The sequence below is a fragment of the Panthera leo genome, chromosome A2 (genome assembly GCF_018350215.1).
Source record: "Panthera leo isolate Ple1 chromosome A2, P.leo_Ple1_pat1.1, whole genome shotgun sequence".
Taxonomy (NCBI): domain Eukaryota; kingdom Metazoa; phylum Chordata; class Mammalia; order Carnivora; family Felidae; genus Panthera; species Panthera leo.
In genome coordinates this window covers 151222632-151243080 of record NC_056680.1, presented here as the reverse complement: position 1 = coordinate 151243080, position 20449 = coordinate 151222632, and the positions used below count along the sequence as shown (strand labels likewise).

Genomic DNA, 20449 nt, shown 5'->3' with positions numbered 1-20449 from the left:
ATGTTTATTTATTTTTGAGATAGAGAGTGAGCAGGGGAGGAGCAGAGAGAGAGAGGGGGACACAGAATGCGAAGCAGGCTCCAGGCTCTGAGCTGTCAGCACAGAGCTCAATGCAGGGCTCGAACTCACAGACCGTGAGATCATGACCTGAGCCCAAGTTGGACGCCTAACCAACTGAGCCACCCAGGCACCCCACTTAGTGAATCATTCTTTGTAACTTAAAAAAAAATTTTTTTTACTGTTTATTTATTTTTGAGAGAGAGAGAGAGAGACAGAGCATGAGCAAGGGAAGGGCAGAGAGAGAGACACACACAGAATCTGAAGCAGGCTCCAGGCTCCGAGCTGTCAGCACAGAGCCTGATGCGGGGCTCGAACTCACAAACTGTGAGATCATGACCTGAGCTGAAGTCGGATGCTTAATCAACTGAGTCACCCAGGCGCCCCGATTCTTTGTAACTATTGTACATGTGTTTCCCTGAGCTGAATTTGGCTCTCTTACTAATATCTGCAAGACCAGTTCTCATTTAATAATTTGTATTTGTGTCACTTGTTTCCTATCCTATTTAAAATCCTTGGGAGTGTTATTTGATTTGAGCTTTCGCTAATGAATTCAAAAATCTGTGTTCTTTCTACACAAAACCTTGTCCCTCGGGTTACGGCTTCTCTCTCTCCCAGGGATTGCTCCAGAGACAGGTGCCTGGCATCAGGCCTTCCTTGACTCTGTCTGGTTACACACCACTTCACCTCTACTTTGTTCATCATTGCAGCTTCCTCTGAATGTTTTCAATAATTACTTCAGCCTTGGATTTGATGCCCACGTCACACTGGAGTTCCATGAATCCAGAGGTGAGGACAACGTCCCATTTCCATCTCCCAGGGAGGAAGTTTCCAGCAGGTGTTTTGCATGTTCCCTTCTGTTTGCATATCACCTAAGTGTTGACAGTGGGCTTCAGTGTTGCTTCATTTTAACTTTCATGGCAACCTTGGGAGCTAGCGAGATAGGAGCTTCTTTCAAATAGGTCCCTGAGACCCACTTATTTAGAGTCTCAAAGATGGTAAAGGACGGCACTAGGTGTACGTTCCACGTCTCGGACTACTAATTTTAAAGTTTGACTAGAAACTTTGAAGTTAGTGAACTACTAGGAAGTGATGAAGATTCTTTCACTAGAGTCATTAGGATCTTCACAGCTTCCGGAAACACCAGTTGTTAAAGTCCAACACTTCATATAAACCAGGGCCATTGAAATCTGGTAGCAAAAACATTCAAGTCCTCTCTGTGTGCGTAAGAGAGACAAAAGGCATTTTAGAACAATAGGGGAAACTGATAGGTGGTTTGGGTTGAAAGAAATGGTATGGTGGTGATTTGATTGGTTGCAGGGGTGCGGGGAATACCCATCGGATGAGAAAGAGGAGTGAATGAGACCCAGTAGTAGTTTCAAGGGCTAAAAGAGATGGGGTCACAATTAGGGAACAAAACCACTTTTGAAAGAGATAAGATGAAATAATGTCAAGGAGTTAAACACTTCGTAAAAAGATTTCTCATGCCATTCAGAGCTGGGAAAGTTTAGGATTTGAGCTTATGTTTTGAATCTCCAATCTTCTGTGCTCATGCTCACTCAGTGTCTCTTCATCTCTCTCTTAAAATCTCTTCTTAGTAATATAATATGTACATCTGTGTCTTTGCCTGGATCTATGCCTGTACCTAGTCCCTTGTGAATATGTTAATATATAACCAAAATAGTGCCCCGCTACAGGTTAGTATAAGTGCGTTGTGAGATAAAAGGCATAAATGAGAGGATTATTTTACTTCTTTTTCTCCAGATTCTTCAAGAGCAGAAGTGGTTTTAACTCCTAGCATTTGAAATACAGAGACCTTAAGGCTAGAATTCAAATGTTCGGATTCTAGTATTAACACAGAGAAAATTCTGATAACACTCTTAGGCACTAAAGGTCAAGAGTGAAGTTGTGGGATTAAGGGTGTTACAGTGCAAAATCTAAGTGAAGTCCAAACTTGTAAGTCTCAAATTGAATTCAGGAATTTTGGTAGGCTTTGCCTTCCTGCTTTCATGAGGCTTGGAAGGTCAAATGCTGTGTGAAATAAAAGCAATACTGACCAAAGAGAGAGCCATAGTTTGACTTTTGTCTCTGAAAAGTTGGTTGATTACAGAACCACAAATATCAAATACCCAGATCAGGAACACCACCACCCTCCCACCGCCCTGCCATAGACAACTATTCAGATATGCAGAGTCCTACGTTAGGGACCACATTTATAGTCTGTTGGTCTCTCTATATTTAAGGAGACTTAATTTGGGGAAGTAAATGGAAATTACTTTCCTCATTTCTTAACCCATTTTTTTCCCTCATATTCTTCAGGAGACTCTGGATCTGGGCTTCCTAATAAAATCCTTAAGTTTCTTAATAATACTTATAATTATCACCAATGCATGAATCTTCCAAAATAGACATCCTGGCATGAAAAGAGGCCTAAATGAGTAAGTGGCAAACAATGAGCTCATTTTAGGGAGCCAAATATTTTGTCTAATTAATCTGACAGTCTCCTAATGACACACTTCCTTGTACTATGATGAAACTTCTGCGTCTCAGAGTGAAAAAAGCAGAAAGAAACGTCAAGGTGGAAACACCAGGCTTAGAATTCTTAAAGGAAAGTGATTCTTTTTTTTTTCTTGAAGTTATGGGACTATTTCATTCGAGAGAGGAGTACGCAAACTGTGGTATATGTATATGTACATCGTTTAGTATGTGTGTGATTACAAAACAATTGGTTACAAGATGCCAAGCATTGGTCTTCAAATAGTTTATTGTTGAGGCTTAGCATAGTGCTTTCATGCAGCATGAAATGGAACCGCAGTCATCTGCTCTGCATGGAAGCTCAAGCCCTTGAAAACCAACCCCTGAAGGGCTGATGGGGGGAACTGATGTTGACTGAGACAAAGGGCTGCAATATTTGTGAAGATGATAGGGAAATAAGTATTCACAAAATGCAGGAACCAGATTTGCTGGTTGATAGACCTAGACCAGAGGTGTGGACTTCTTAATATCTGTTTATCTATTCATTTTGCATTAATTCATGATGAAAAGTATAATTACCCATGGTGGTGGTGGTAGTGGTGGTGGTGGTGGTTCCTCCTCCTCCTCCTCCTCCTCCTCCTCCTCCTCCTCCTCCTCCTCCTCCTCTTCTTCTTCTTCTTCTTCTTCTTCTTCTTTTCTTCTTCTTCTTCTTCTTCTTCTTCTTCTTCTTCTTCTTCTTCTCTTCTTTCCTCTTCCTCCTCCTCCTTCTTCTTTTCTTCTTCTTTTCTTCTTTCCTCCTCCTTCTTCTTCTTCTTTTCTTCTTCTTCTTCTTCTTCTTCTTCTTCTTCTTCTTTCCTCCTCGTTGTTGTTGTTGTTCTTCTTCCTCTTCTTCTTCCTCTTCTTCTTTTCCTTCTTCTCACTTTTTACTGTTTTCTGTTTGGATTTTCCCCATATTTTTTACCTGGATAGTCAAGAGATCTAAGTTCACTTGCAGAAGGAAAAGATAGTCTGGCCACATTTTCAATAGGTGCAGACTTTCTTATTTCATTGGTTATTCTCTTGGCTGTTCTCAAGCCAAGAACACTTAAGAGTTGAGATTTCATACTGTTCTCAAATGCAGACACTCACAGTTTGAGGGGTCATGACAAAACTTGTATCATTTGCCATGAAATAGTTGGAGGGTGACTCAAAGCCTCATGAGAGCCATTATAAAGAATGAGCTGGGATGGAATAACCTATTAGGTATTAGTGAACACACACACACACACACACACACACACACACACACGGGCAGTGAAAGGATTATTTTACTTCTTTTTCTCCAGATGTGTGTGTGTGTATTTGGGAATCATACTAATCTATCTATATGAAATGGGTCATAAATACAGATCTCACTAAGGCAGAGTCTTTAAAATTGTAATTGCTGAAACAGTTTTTGGCATAAATGTGAAATAGCCCATCAAATAGAGGGGATAATTAAAGACATTTGAGATAGTTTCTTAGTGACATTACTGTGTAAGTGCTTTTAGAATTACTGGTAGTAAAGCAGGGAATAAAGATAGTCTTAACATTTTGACTGACTTTGTACATAAAGAATGCAAACATTTGAATAATTTGGGTTTCTATATTTGATCAGAAGGTAGGTTTAGTTCATTTTATTGGAAGATAGAGATGGCTTCTTATTAAAGTGGCTACACCATGCACGGTTGAACTGTTGCTTGCATATCAGCAAGTGCAGTCATTTGGAACAGGATTTGGAGATGTAATAGACTTGGTCATTTAATTGTCAGTTGGAATCTTGCCCAGAACTTTAATAATTACTGCATTATGACAGTGCTTGAGGAAGTACATTGAAAATATTCCCATCTATTAATGTATAGCCATGTTAACAATGATTATGGTTATCAGGTGGCAAAGTTAGGTCTCCCTTTGCTAGGTAAATGAATTAGATGGTCATTTTTTTTTTGAACATGAAGGATATTCAGCACCTCAAACTTTTAACCTGAGATGTGATGCTTAAATTTTACTGCCTCACTGAAATTACCTATTCAGCAGAGTTGAACCTTATGCTTCAATGTCAGGAAAATACAGTTATGACTCTAGAGGAGGCAGTATTTAAATTTGACTTAAGATTTACTATTTTCACTGAAAATACAGAAACATGCAGATCAGCATGTTTCCAAGGATTATGAATGTTTCATAAATGAACAGATTTCCTTAAAAAGATATTTCAATGGCTTGCTAAATTTCATCATCACTGCAAAGGACATACTACCAGTCTCATGTGTAGGTACTGAGACTCAAGCACGATTTGCTCTGGAGAAACTGTCACTGTCCAAGGTTCTCTGTAAAATTATTTTCCATTTTGAACCTCTGTATGGCACTCACTCTTCGTTCAAGAATCAAGTGTACCTGCCTCTGGAACACTTTTTTGATCATTCCCTTTACATGGGACTCTGACTTCATCTGATCTGTGTATGGCATATAAAATGTGATGTTTTACTTCGATTTTCAAACCCATCTCCTCCACTCTAAACTCATGAGGGCAAAAGACCGTATCTTCTTATATTCCCTGTGCCAAGTCTATGGCTATCTCAATAAGTGTTACAATAATGGAAAGTGCAATTGGGAGATAGGCCCCATATATAATATAAAAGGCAACAGTAGAAAGGAGGATATAGTAAGGACAAGATTAGTTGTATAGGCAGCAAATAATATAGGAGTTTGCCAGAAAAAAAGATATTGGGGTAAAATTTCCAGAAAGGGTAGGAGGGAGCTGAGAGATAAAGGAAGAGTGTGATATATGTAGAAAAGAGCTAAAGTTGGTGAGGGCATTTCAGACAGCATAGGAACAAATGCGCTTGTGGTAAAGATGGGTTAGGATGTCCAATTAATACATAATGAAAGATTTTTTTCAATGGTGTTAAAAAATGAATAATGTCGGTAAAATATTTGTCCTTAATGGGAGATGACATTGGAAGAAAAGATCTTTTTGATGCATATGATTTGAATTGAAGGTGGTGTTGTTATTGTGGGCATAGATTTTGGAATCATTTATGTATACTTAGCTGAAGTCTTAAGATTAGGTACATATCTAATACAGAGAATATGGAAACTGTGAGTTCTGTGGAGTTCAAATTGCTTATTGATTTTCATAAACATAGAGTTGAACTCATATTTATGAATATCTCCCTTAATATGCCAGACCAATTACAGACAAAAGTAGGTTTTAGGATCCTGTTCTGGTGGCACAGATATTACTGTATTGTACATAAAGATAGGATTAATATATTAAATCAATGGAATTGATTATACCCAGAGCCTTATTATCATTACAACTGGCTTATATCTAAAGCCAAATCATTTAGGTGATTTAGATGTTGAGATTTGAGAAGTTTGAGCTAATAAGATTTAGGTGAGATTTTTAGATTTTGAGTTAATTCCCTAATGGGGATGAGACCTTTGGGGATCTTGGAGGGAATGAATGTTTTTCATATAGGAAGGATGTGAATCATGGGGGCCAGATGGTGGGCGATGGTAGGTAGAATTTTGGCTCTATGACCTTTGCCATTTGGTGTCATGCTTGTTGGTTAGGTTATTTTACTTGGCAAAAAGACTTTTTTAATGTTACTGAGGTTAATAATTAGCTAACCTTAAGATGGGAAGATAATTCTGGATTATCAGAGTGGGCCCAACATAATACCATGAGCCCTTAAAAGGGTAAGTGGAAAGTTGAACAGGAAGTTAGAGGGATGTGGCAGAGTTGGATAGATCTGAAGTGTGAGGACTTGATGTGCCACTGCTGGCTTTGATGGTGGAGGGGATCCCAAGCCAAGGTCTGCAGGAGGGCTCTAGAAGTTGGGAATGAACCCTAGCCAACAACAGCATGGAAGAAGAACTTCATTCCTTCAACCATAAGGAAATAGATTTAGCCAACTACTGAATAAGGTCTGAAGTGAATCCTTTTTAGAGCCTCCAGAGAAGAGTCCTGCAGACTGACGCCTTGATTTTGGTCTTGTAAGACCCAAAGTAGAGGGCTCAGGAGAGCCCCGTCCAGATATTGGCCCAGAGAATAAGAAAACAAATGATATTTTAAGCTGCCAAGTTTTCAGGAATAGAAAACTAATACAATTAATGTTGGTGTCCAGACAGGTTATAAATAGGTTAATGGCCTAGACATACACAGTGAGTGTTTAGATCTCACTTGGTTACACCCTATTCTTGTGGAAGAGGAAGATGGGCAGTCAAAGAACTTCAGCAATAAGCCACGGATACTTCCACTCTTGGAGTCTTGGTATACTTTGAGGATTATTGGCATTTCTTGAGAATGGCCTTTCATGGTTGACCTCATACCAATTAGCAGATACAACTCCCTTAAGGATCAAGAATGCTTAAACTTTCTTCCTGGCCCTGTCCCAATTCTGTATGTCCCCTTTTCTTGATACAGCTAGGGTCTATGTTCCTTGGTCCTCCTCAAAGACCTGTCATTTCTTACACATACACATAGACATATTCAGCCACTCAACCCTTTAAGAGCCACTAAGGAATGATTAAGTACTGTTTTTTGCAAGCTACCCCTTGCTTTCCTATGGCCTGGCTTCTGCAAGGAGTAGCAAAGCTCTAAAGCTAGCTGACATCTGTCTCAGCTCCAGGCAGCCGTTGTTTCTGAGGCTATTTGGAATAGGGGAGATATTAAAATGGAAACAGGATTTAACTATCAGGGCAGGTTCAATCAGGGAGCTCACAGTGTGATACCATTATACTATGAGGAGAGATAACAGAATTTACCTCCACCTTTTCTGTTCTCTAGGCTAAAGCACATGTGTGACTTCCCTACTGTTATCCCTCTGACACCTCTTTAAATGCTAGTGTCTTGATCTTGTTTAGTTTTGCATATTAATTGAATTTAATCTAGGTAAATTACATCTGAAGTGACTCTTTTCATCAGCTGTGTCAATGGAATCACCAAACACTCCGTTTATTTTTTCATTTTCTTCTAGTCTGTTTGGGTCTTACAGAGCATTCTCTTTCTCTTGACATGAAACTATTTTTTTTAAAGAGAAAAAAACCTTAGGCTCATAGGAAACCTCTTAAGAATGTGAATCTTTCCAAACCATAATTAATGTTTTTAAAAAGTAAATGTTAATAGTTGATATATAATTTACTTAATAGCTGTGGATGTTGGTGCCCTCAAAAAACTCTGCCAGAAATGTGTGTGCTGTTTTCAGTTCTTTATTATAACTTGCTTGATAGCCAGATCTGACTTTATTTCTTTCATTCTTTTTAAAATTAGGGACTATGTACCCATGGTAAATTGCATAACAACAAAAATTCTAATTTTGCCTCTGATTCCATAAAAGCAAGAAAGAGTTAACGGAATTGAAAATGACACCCAGCCAAATCTGGGTTAAGAAAGGTAAAAGCAAGCAAACAAACAAACAAACAAACAAACAAAAAACCAGTGTTACTCAGCAGCCAAATTTATCCTAAAGGCCCAGACTGTAAAAAATGGTGAATTCTGGGTCCACAAATGGGGACCAGGGAGATAGAGCATTTTAGTACCACTTTGATCTTTTTTTCGCTTAGGATAACCTGCAAGTTAGCCTTTAACTTGTTTTATTTTGTTTCCAGGGTTTAGAGTACTTAATTCAATAGAACAGAGTGAATATTTAAGGAAAGATGTGAGATACAGAAACCTAAATATACCAAAACTCTTAAGAGCCAATGTACAAAATACTACCTTTTTAAAGTTTGCAAGCTTTCACCCCGTTTCCCTGTCATGTGCTAATAATATAGTCTAATAATCATGAGAATAACCTAGTAATCCCTTGTCTTGGATTATTTCCTGAAATCGTGTAGCTCGTATTCTGCCCAATCATAGTGAGTGAGCTCTTTGCTATTTTCTTCATCTAGACAGTTGTTGAGATTTGCTGTTCAAACATAGGTCCAGGACTTGAACCGTTTTAAGCTAGTCATCCAGCTGCCTGATGAGAAACAATTTGAAGAGAGACCTTGCCCTAAGAAGACATTAATGAGCATATGGGATAAAATAGCAGAATGAAAAACATTGACAGTAGGTCCCTTTGGAATGTCTCCGAATTCTACTAGAAAGAATGTAAGGAAATAATACTTCACTTAGGGATTTTATAATCCCTTGAATTCATGTCAGCGTTCTCTGATGCAGAATCTTGTTTAGCCTTTTTGTAGTCTTCAACTTATATGATAAACAGGATCAAAATCAAAATTAAACCACTTTTCAGCCTTCTATGTCCTGAGTCCAGTTAGCAGTTCACCTGCATATATGTATATTTATAGATCTCCAGTAAATCAGATAATTTTTCAAAGCCTGTTGCCAACAAGAGCACAGATGGTAGTTTGGAGTTTTAGAAAAATGTAAAAGCAAATTATCTATTACAATTTTTATCCAAATTTTCCATATTTAATTACATTTGGAAGCTGCGTGAATAGTTGATAGAAGACATGCCCTATAGAAGTCAAAGCAAATAATCACCCCTCAACACCCTCCCTTTGTCCTATCACCCCTGTCCTATGTCCCTGCCAACCCTCTATTCTGAATAAATAAATATTTATTTTGAGATAGAGAGCGAGAGCGAGTGAGTGCAGCAGCATGGGAGGAGCAGAGAGAAAAGGAGAGAGAGAAGCCCAAGCAGGCTCAGCACTGTCAGCACAGAGCCTGACGTGGGGCTTGACCCCACCAACTGTGAGGTTATGACCTGAACTGAAATCGAGTGGGACGCTTAGCAGACTGAGCCACCCAGGCACCCCAGAGTGTCTGAATTTTTAATGTACATGCAAATCAACTAGAGAACTTGTTAAGTCATGATTCCTAGACACCGTCCCCTAAGCATTATAATTCAGTAGGTCTGGGGCAGAGTCTAATAACTTGCATTTCTAACAAGCTTCCAATTGATGCTGATGCTGCCATTTGGGGGCTATACTTTTGTAGCACTGGACAACTTTACCAACTGGCGTATAACTGAGGAAAAGATGATAAGGCTCTTGAGTCTGATGGATCTGTGGGGTGGGGAGGGAGGGGGAGGAAGAGTGCTGATGGAGGCCATTACCTTTAATGAGGTCTCTATAACAAAACTACCTGTCTCCTTTTACAGAAGCAAATCCAGAGAAATTCAACAGTCGTTTTCGAAATAAAATGTTCTATGCAGGGGTAAGTATACATTACACTTAAAATTATTACATGTTATTTAATACTAATTCACTATTGGTAATAAGGATACTTAACTATGTTAAAAATAATTACACGTCTCGGATGTTTACAAGGATGTCTATATAATGCTTAAGGTTTAATGTCTTGGCTTAAAAGTAAATATACTTATTAAGTTGGTAGAAAGAGAGCTGGTGTTCATCATCTTTGAACTTTAAAGCCTTAAAGCTTCATGTTGACTGAGGAGATGACATTCAAGGAGTGATGTGAAAAACATCAAAGCCAATTGAGAGAATGGGGGAGTTAGGCAGCCTGAAAGATGTGTGGAAAAGCCTGGGTTGGAATGTGGTGTGCACAGCAGTACGTATGCATCGATGTTTGGATGAGAAATTGACGGAAGGTGTAGCTCCTCATGGAAGCTTATATATGAGTAAATTGGGTCTTGTTTCCTTCTTCTCAGGAACATCCCTGGGGATGAATGGCTAGGCAGAGGGGAGGCGGAAAGTCCTCCAAAACACTGATTTTAAAGAAAACGTAGTTAATTTACACCACTGCATAGAGAGAATTGAAATGAAAAGGGAGAGGGTGAAGCCAGACATTCTTAATGTCAAGTTAAAGATGATTTCAGCACCCTATAGTCAAGTAAGAGGTCAAGAAAGGTTGTCAAAATACATCTTCAAATTGACCCTTGGAATTATCTACTCTTTTACTTTTCTACTGTGTTCTTAAATTGTATTATAGGTTGTAGTTTGAAAACAAAGAAAGTTTTCATCTTGACAGCCACTGCATTTTGTTTTGGATTCAGAAAAAAAACCCTTGTTTTATATTTTTGAATAATTCAGAAGCAATAGGAACTATCTATAATACATAAGCAAGGATTTGGCATAACCATGTGATTAAGTTTATTTTTCCCCCTTTTTCTCCTTGTGGTTGTAGGCAGCTTTTTCTGATTTTCTACAGAGAAGCTCTAGAGATCTTTCCAAACATGTTAAAGTTGTTGTAAGTACTGAATGTATTGACTCGTTTCATTTGTTTTTTTTTTTGTTGTTGTTGTTTTTTTATCATGTATTTATTTAAATTCAAGTTAGTTAACATACAGTGTAGTATTGGTTTCAGGAGTAGAACCCAGTGATTCATCACTTACATATAACACCCAGTGCTCATCCCAACAAGTGCCCTCCTCAATGCCCTTCATCCGTTTTTCCCTCTCCCCTCTCCCCCCCATCAACCCTCAGTTTGTTCTCTGTATTTAAGAGTCTCTTATGGTTTGCCTTCCCCTCTTTTTATCATATTTTTTCCTTCATTTCATTTGAATATAAATATGCGGCAAAAAATGTACCCCAAATACCAGGTTATATACTTAGATTAATCAATGGGCCACATTAATTTCAGAGATGATTTCATATAGTTCATTCAACCAACATTTCTGAGAATTTAGCTCTGTGTTGGGAAATGTCTTAGTCTCGTGGATGGATGGACAGCTAGTTTCACTCCTGAAGAAAATCAACAGTTCAGTTGCAGAAATGGGCATGTAAGTCATTGCATAATACTATTTAATTAATGTTGTTGACAATGTATGCATTATGGTGGTGGCACAAAGAAGGAAATGGAAACCGACCATGGTGGGTTCAGGGAAACTTCATCAAAGTAGTGATGTCGAGCTGAGTCTTGATGTAGAAATAGATGCTCACCAAACAAATATCTTTATTCCAGGGCTATTTGAGGAGTCTCCATTTTAGAAAAACGTATTTATTTAATTATTTTGTAATGATTCCCTCTGTAGCCTGTAGCCTGGCCAAGGTTCTTCACCACTAAATGGTTGGTTAGTTTGTTTTTGGTGCTGTTTCTATCTCAGGTTTTAGACACACACTCCTTGGAGGCATGAGAGAAGGAAAGTTACCTTTTCTCTAGGAGCTATATTTTAAAATATCATATTATTAGTTATTAAGAAAGACATAAAATGTTTCCTTATAGTAACCAAGTTAAAAAAGGAGCACAGGTGACTTTGTTGTATATAACTGTCTAAAGAAAAAGAAATGAGAAAGAAGTGGGATATAGCAATGCATGAATTTATCATAGCATAGATAAAGAATAGGATATGTGATGAGAGGGGACAAAATAACAGAAATACATTAGAATAGAGAAAAATATATATGAGTATGGAGAGGATCAGGAGAGGGATATAAATTAAAATTTGTAATCACCATGCAGCAAAAACAGTTCTAAGAGGGAAGTTTATACCAATACAGACCGATCTCAAAAAACAAGAAAAATTTCAGGCAACCTAACTTGACATCTAAAGGAGCTAGAAGAAGAACAACAAAGCCCAGAGCCAATAGAATGAAGGAAATAACAAAGATTGGAGCAGAAATAAATGAAATAGAGACTAAAAAGGCAATAGAAAAAAGATCAATAAAATGGGGAGCTGGTTATTTGAAAAGATAAACAAAATCGAGACACTTTTAGTGAGACTCATCAAGACAAAAAGAGAGAGAACTCAAATAAACAAAATCAGAGATGAAGGAGGAGGAATAACAGCCAACACCACAGAAATACAAAGGATTTTAAGAGAATATTATGAAAAATTATATGCCAACAAATTGGACAAGTCAGTTGAAAGAAGAGACAGAGGCTATTACCACTGCTGTCCACGACCCTTGGCATCACATTCAGGTAATTCAGTTCTCTTGCAATAGCAGTGAAAACAAGCATCTCTTAGTCATAAAGACTCTTGAAAATGGAGGTTCTGCCTTCTTAAAGCTAGAGGCAAGAAAGACAATGAATGGTCCACTGAGCTATGAAGCTCTTTTATTGATAAAATTATGGCTATAAAATTTAAATAGCTTAAAATTTAAGCAACCTCCCATCAAACTTCCCCTGTTTCTTCAGCTCCTGGCAACCCAGCCAAAAATAAACTTGCCCTGTTTTTCCAGTATTTTTCACACTAAGAGGAATGGCGGTGGCACATGCCCAGGGGCAGTGTCCATATTGAATGGCGTTGACTGTTGAAGTCAGCTGCAGTGAAATTAAACTCTATATACTCCCTAACCACTAGACAGTTTGTTTCCCACATCTAACAGCCCCCTTGTTGATGAATGTCTCACTCCCAGGTGGCTTATATAGCAGGAATTAAAGGAAGCTTACAGAGAAGTGAAAATGGCGGCCAAGTTACTAGGGAAGATTTGATATCAGCCAGTACAGGAAAAATTCCAGGTGGATTTGTTTGTGTAACCCTATCTTTTTTGTATGGAGGAGAAAAAATATTAGAAACAAGATCTAAATGTTTGGGATTCAGTCCTAGGTCTACCTTTATGAGGTATATGACCTTGGAGGAATCATGTAATCTTTCAGAAGAGTTTGCTTCCCTTGTTTAAAACAGGTCTTTGAAACAACAATTACTGACCAGTGTGATGTATTACACAGGGACCCAGGGTATTTCTATAAGGACATCACTCTATGTTTTCTTGAGTGAGAGATGAAAAGGATAGAAGATTAGCTAGTGATCCGATGTGTAGATACCAACAGACCATTTCATTTTTGCCACAGGATGAAGTCATTGTTAATCTCTCCCACAAATATAAAGTGTTTGTATGAATACTATATCAAAAAAAGCATAGGACAGGGGTGCCTGGGTGGCTCAGTCGGTTAAGCGGTCAACTTAGGCTCAGGTCATGCTCTCGCGGTCCGTGAGTTCAAGCCCCGCGTCGGGCTCTGTGCTGACAGCTCAGAGCCTGGAGCCTGTTTCAGATTCTGTGTCTCCCTGTCTCTGACCCTCCCCCATTCATGCCCTGTCTCTCTCTGTCTCAAAAATAAATAAACGTTAAAAAAAAATTAAAAAAAAAAGCATAGGACAATAACAAAATCCTACATACAGCATTCTCTGTTCTCCTTATGATTTATCAATACGTGAACTTTTGTACAGGAACTATTTTATATGCGGATATTTTCCTTTGTGTGTTTGAAGTCGGAGAAGGTGAAAGCTGCTGTTCTAAAAAGACACAAAATTTAAAGGTAGTAATATGTAAGAAAACTTGATAAAGCATGATACATTGTAAGGTACCCATCTTTATGTAATTTGACAAATTCCCAGAGTCGCTGATACATTTTCCAGGAAGAAAAAGTAGAAAATTAGAAAAGATTTCTGTTCTAAATACAATAATTTTATAGTTTCTTTCTGTAAGGCAAATAATACTGCTTTGTATGAAATTAATGTATCATGTCCTATTTTTTTAAATTTTCAAATGTATATTTGTCTTTGAGAGAGAGAGAGAGAGAGAGAAAGAGAGAGAGACAGAGTGCCAGTGGGGGAGGGGTAGAGAGAGAGGGAGACACAGAATCCAAAGCAGGCTCCAGGCTCTGAGCTGTCAGCATGGAGCCTGATGTAGGCCTCAAACTCACAGACTGAGAGAGCATAACCTGAGCTGAAGTCAGATGCTGAACCCACTGAGCCACCCAGGTGCCCCATCACATCCTAGTTTTTAAGATTTTAGTTACTTACAACACTCAGTTTTGATAATGTAAAATATCTTCCTTGGTGTAGTCATCTGTCAACTCATTTCAAGTCCTTAAATTAGGAGACTTCAGATTTTCTAACTACCTGAGAGTATTGTAAAAACACCTTCAATCAATACCTAGAATTTGATTTCTTCCTAAGTAACATTTAAAAATGTAGTCTATTTAGGGCTAAATGTTTCCTGGAAACAATTTTTGGAGTATGCTCATGAAAATTGGGCTGTGTTAAGATCAGCTGGGAAAAGATTGAGACAATAATGCTAGTAGAATCATTGTTCTTAGATTGAAAACTCTTTTTAAAGAAATCTGTAAACATTTGCAGGGAGCTTGGGAATACATTACTCTGCACTCCAAGGGAGAAGATGATGGGGAATTCTGTGATGAGGGTATGGAGAGAGCAAGTACAAAAGTACACCTTTGACATTGAGAAGTCTGTAGTCGTGACTAGAGTTTTCTTCTTTTGGCTTTTGTCACCTGTGGGAAATGGGAAGGGGCATGAAAGCCTTTTCTTTGATTAGTCAGAGGATACTCAAGGCAAGTGCTAACTGGTGAGGGAAACTCTGCACAGAGGTATTGAGGCCAGGCCAGCCTGAGGCCCTTGAGACACCCAGGGTTGCGTCCAGATCCAGGAAAGCAAGTTTTGTCAGGAGACCAGTCAAGTCTATAAGACATTAAATGTGTAAGAGCAAATCCCTAATGGAGATACCACTAATTTATAATAGTTTTTAAAAGCTTGCAGTATATATTCCTCTTAAGGAGTTTTCAAAAAGTTAGTGTTTAACATTTTCAAAATAAAAATTGAGCTCAGACAGCAAATAGAATAAATGATTAGATTCATCCCCATTGTTTGGGTCAGATAACTATGGTGGAGATCACTACTGCCTGAAGTTGAGGCTTCCTTTTTTATTTCCTTAAGGGTTCATAAATATTTTAATGTTGATACTCCAATTCAAAATACCTAATAATCCAAGGTTGAGAATGACGGCAGTTCTTTTGTTTGTGAGACCAGGAAAAAAACTGTTTTGATCAAATGGCAGCTTTGTTTTTACATTAAAACAAAACCATGCTCTGAACCCTGGGTCTGCTAAAGTTAAAATCAGAGTACATTTTCAGTCATGGTACTGAACATTCACTTAAGCAGCAGTGGGGGCAAGGGGAACACCACATGATATATCCCATTGTGTCAACCTAGTTATCTTTTGATAAAGTTTTTAGAATTGTGACCACTTCAAACCCCCTTTTCTGCTTTGATTGTTGCAGTGTGATGGAACAGATCTCACTCCAAAGATTCAGGAACTGAAGTTCCAGTGTATAGTATTTTTAAATATACCCAGGTAAGCTCTGTTCATACTTTTTCTTTGGTTTTATGTGAGCTCTGTTTGACTTGAGGTTATTGGTTTTCATTATAGAAAATTTCCAGGTACAAACAATGAAAGTAAGTCATCTTAGTGGCTTATTAGGGGTTTCTAGGTCTGATAATTTTGTTCTAGTTGGTTTGTTTAGTGTTCTCTGTGGTGGGTGGTTTTTATTTTTGTTTGTTTGTTTGTTTTTAATGTGATGTGGCATGCATGGGATACACATCTGTCATTAAGAAACCCAGGCACCCCTATTTACTGGAACATTTTAATGTAATTCTCAATTACTGATTCCCTCTCTCTCCCAAGAATAATAGGCTTGAATAAATCCCTGTTCTCAGTTTCCCAAAAGCTGTTAGGAAACCATCCAGCCTGATTTTAGTATGGAACACATTCAAAATTGTTGCTAGATGATTGCCTTGAAAAAAATAGGATCAATTAGAGTAGCATTTTCTAGCCAGGATGTCAACTCTCTTTGGTGCTATTATATATCTCAGGAGAAAGGGATATTTAAGATTAACTAGACTCAAAATAAGCACATTATCTCAGAGGTACAAAATTAGAGTCTAGGTTCCCAAGCCAAGATTTTGGAAGGGATGGATCTATGGCCCTTTGTTATTCACAAACCACACAACTCAAGACACAAAATCTGCAGATAAGTTGTATTTAGACTGAATTTAACTGAAATGAGAGTTGTATGTAAATCCATAGCTAGGAAAATATACTATAATCTCCTGATTATTTTTGGCAATGCTCAGTATAGTTACCTACAATCCTTTTCCAGAAGGATTTTCATCTTTTTTATTTAAGTAAAAGACCTAGATGGGGTACCTGAGTGGCTCAGTTGGTTGAGCTTCCAACTGTTGATTTCAGCTCAGGTCATTATCCAAGGGTTGTGGGATCAAGCCCTATGTTGAGGTCCATGCTGAACACATAGCCTGCTTGAAAGTCTCTCTCTCTCCCTCTGATCCTCCCCCCAGCTCACGCTCTTTTTCTCTAAAATAAATTAAAAAATTAAGTAAAAGACCAAGATTCTCAGGAAACATTGTTTATTAGCTTTCTTTAATTTTTTCTTTTTTTTCTTCTTGCTTTCTCTCCATTCCTCTTCCTCTACTTTTCTAATTCCCTTTATTTCACCTTCTTTTTCTTAATCTTTTACTTTTTCCGCATATCTTTTTCACTCTTCTTCAGTTACCTTTCTCTGCTTACCTTCCCAGTGGTTATTTATTATCTTAGTTCTACACATAATAACCAATGCTTACCCACCATGGTTTCCCTTCCCTTTTCTACTGGCATGCAGTGTCTCCCTCCAAGACCCAATTCTGGAACTCATGGCATATCATAGAAGAGACATAATGGATCACTGAGTGAGAAATGTTAATAAATAATGGGTGAGGAGAAAGTTGGACACACAGGACACCACACCTGTGGTCCATTTTCACAGATTGATATTTGGAAATGATAAATCCATTTTCTTTTCTACTGGAAGGTATGCACCAAGAACAGAAAACTATTCTTAGGTGAGATACACATTGGATCTCACTGTGAGGTAATACCTAATATCAGTCATGAGGGGAATGGAATAAATGTAATTCTTTTTTTAATCTCCTCTTGCAGATATTGTGCTGGCACAATGCCCTGGGGGAACCCAGGAGATCACCATGATTTTGAACCTCAGCGTCATGATGATGGTTATATTGAAGTAATTGGATTCACTATGGCCTCTTTGGTGAGCAATACGATGTTATTGAAATGAAATACATTTCAGTCACAGAGTTTATTCATTCATAGATTTTTGGTTTTCAGTCTTCAGTTTTCTCTCCTGCTTTACCAATTTATAAACTTTATGCAATACAGAATTGCTTGGGGAAAACAAGAACAAAAGAACAATTCTTTATGTCACTAAGGAAATTGTGCACAATTGTAAGGACTTCAATAATAAATATTATTTGCTAATTATCCTGGTGAATTTTCTACCAGAATGAAATACACAGCTTATGGAAATTAAAAAGCATTATGCCACCGACATATTCCAGCATTCATGCAGAAACCTTGCCATTGGATACCTTTTTGTTTCACTAAGGACTAGAGTGTTAAGGTAGAAAGGAAGGCAGTTATTTGCATTCATCTTTATCATCACAAAATACCTGAATAAAGAAAGACATCATTATTGTGACATTAATGAATAGTCATTTGCTACAGTATTGACATTACCTTTGCATTTTAATTTTGTTTACACACATCAAATTGTGAATTGTAGTGTAAGGGCAGTTTCCAGCAGGTTTTCGCTGTGTATTTTACCCTATTATTGAATGAGGAGGAAACCAGTTAAAAATTACACGTATCACCTTACGTGGTGTAAATCAGGCTGCACTATCAGTTTATAAAGTGAATTAAAAAATTTAAAGCTTCTTGCGGCCCATGGTTAGCACTTGGTTTGTGTTATGCCTGATGCCTGCCTGTGAGAAGGTTGTATCTCTTGTTCTAAACAAGCCAAAACGGCTCTCTTTGTATCTCATCTTGTGGATTCCTACTGACTTTTCCTCAATCACTTCGGGTTGCTGAGATCTAACAGAATAGCCTCTAGTGGTTGTGGCAAGAATGCCCATCACCTGAGATGGTGATATTGCTCATTAAATCTGCCATCTCTGGGATGAAATGATTGTTAAGTGTGGAAGATTGGTCTGGATGGATCTAATTTTCAGGGTTTTAGCTCATACACAGCTCTTTCTCTCCAAAGGTCTTTATGCTAATTACAGGCAAAGAGATTCAGGCAAGAGTAAACATGGGAATCAATTCAAGGAGCATGTATGCAAGGTAGAATTCTTGGAGGTGACCAGAAAAACCTTAAACCTGGCCATGTGTGTTTCACTCATTCATTTATTTGTGGATTCAGTGAACATTTATTGAATGTTTACCAATGTGCCAGAGCTTCCTAGTCATGACTATGTGGTGGCAGAAGGCTGTCGGGGAATGTGTAAGAGAAGACGATTCTTCACATAGGCTTAGGAGGGCAGGAAGAATATTGGATATTTCCCCATCACTCTCAGAATCAAAATCTAAGTGTAGGCCTGCAAGATGGAGTTTCTCTCTAATTCTCCAGCCTTTCCCACTGCCCTCTTTGCTTTGTAGCTCAATTAGCCTCTCCAGTCAAGCTTAGCTTTGAACACCTCTTGTTGCTTTTGTACCACCGGGCCGTTGCATATGCCGTTTCTCTCTAAAATGTTCTTGAACTGTCCATCTTCTATAACTTCGCAGTCCATATCTATGCCAGATCATTCTTACAGTTTTATTTCGGTTATTTTTGTTTACAATTGTATCGTGCCTGGACAGGAGAGAGATAGCCGGCTGAGACTGGGTAATTAGAGGAGAGTTTATGGAGGGACTCTACAAATAGTGAACTTGATTTGTGAGAAGGAGCATTGGATGGTGTGGATTCCTGACCTGAAGGTGCAAAGGTAAGGAAGCAGTCAGCTGTACCCGAAGGACAACTATTTGGGAAGGACCACCTGATAGTGTTTGCTAGGCAGAAGCAGTCAGCCAGTGCCAACCTGGCAGGCAGAGAGCTGGAGCCCTAGATGCAGTGACCTTACTCTTCTTGGCCCTCTAGATCTTCTGCTGGTGCCTTCCTCTGGAGAAGTCTAACCAGAAGCTAGAGGACAAGGCAGCCACTGATACAGTATAAATGGGTCAAGCTCACAAGGCAAGAAGGGCAGGAAAGGGTGGGGTGACAGCCAGGAGTGGCAAGTGGCAGATATCCGTCATTCCAGTGTGTGTCTGCCACACGGCAGACAGCCTGATATCCGGGGTTGGCAAGAGCAAATGTGGCAGAGTGGATGAATTTTGCCGGGAGAAGAAGAGTGGGATTTGGAATTCTGTAGAAAGCTAAATTCATATACACTTGCAGGTATGAGGGATCCTAGTCCTCAAAATAATATATTGAATCCATCACCCAGCTTCTATAATGTTCAACTGATAGGCAGTCTTCTATCTGTCCCCACCTGCTTTGTACTAACGTGAGGCATATCTCAGATGTTGTATCAGTTATTTGCAAATACTTCTGACGGTGCTTTTAAAAGATAAGACTTTGTTTTATGAGCATGACTACACCCTTACATCTGAAAAAAATAAGACAGTAGCATCTGACTATCACCGTTTACTGAGTGCTTAAATCTCCAGTTGCCTTGCAAATATCCTTTGTTTTCTTATGCTCTGTTAGTTTGAGCCAGGATCCAAGTTAAATTTAGTTGTTGTGATTGATTGATAGGACTCTTAAGTATCTATGGGTTTCTGTCCATCTCTTCATCTTCTTCTTTTATTTATTGAAAAATAGTCTTTTGTCTTGTGAAGTTTCCTTGAGTCTGAATTGTGCTGATAACATCTCTTAGGTCTCAATTAACATGTTCTTCTCTTGCTGTTTCCTTTAAGTTGATAGTTGGATGTAGACGTACCACTTTCATCCCCCCCCGCCCAACAAATCTACTTTGTGGTTAGTGTTTTCTTCTTCCAAAAGATGATAGGTAATATCTGCTTTTCCCTCTATTTTGGTTAATAGTCCTTGAGGGTCATTGTCTGGATCTAGCAATCATTGGAGGTTGGCAGAGTAGCGATATTCTAATTCTACCCTTCTTCATTCATCAACTGGAATATTTCTATAAAGAGTAATTTCACCTAATACTTGGTTATTTAGTTATATAGTTTGTGTAGGAAAAGCAGGATAACTGATTCTTTTTCTTTATTTATACACTTTCAAAATAAGTAATTTACTAGCATCTTCTGATGGTGGCTGGTTTTAAATGGATTCTGAGTTTTTGGACACTTACCCCATTACGAGTTTGGGTCTATGCACCATCCCCTGGAATCTGGG

General features: G+C 38.4%; 1 protein-coding gene across 2 annotated transcripts in view; it reads left to right on the top strand.

The window, feature by feature from the left end:
- Window positions 1-20449, top strand: part of DGKI (diacylglycerol kinase iota) — a 444548-nt gene that overhangs the window by 256451 nt on the left and 167648 nt on the right. For both annotated transcript variants that reach the window (XM_042927643.1, XM_042927642.1), the window contains exons 15-19: window positions 768-846; window positions 9663-9718; window positions 10652-10714; window positions 15488-15561; window positions 17200-17311. In XM_042927643.1, the coding sequence (XP_042783577.1) occupies window positions 768-846; window positions 9663-9718; window positions 10652-10714; window positions 15488-15561; window positions 17200-17311 (384 nt within the window). The remainder of the gene's footprint in view (window positions 1-767; window positions 847-9662; window positions 9719-10651; window positions 10715-15487; window positions 15562-17199; window positions 17312-20449) is intronic.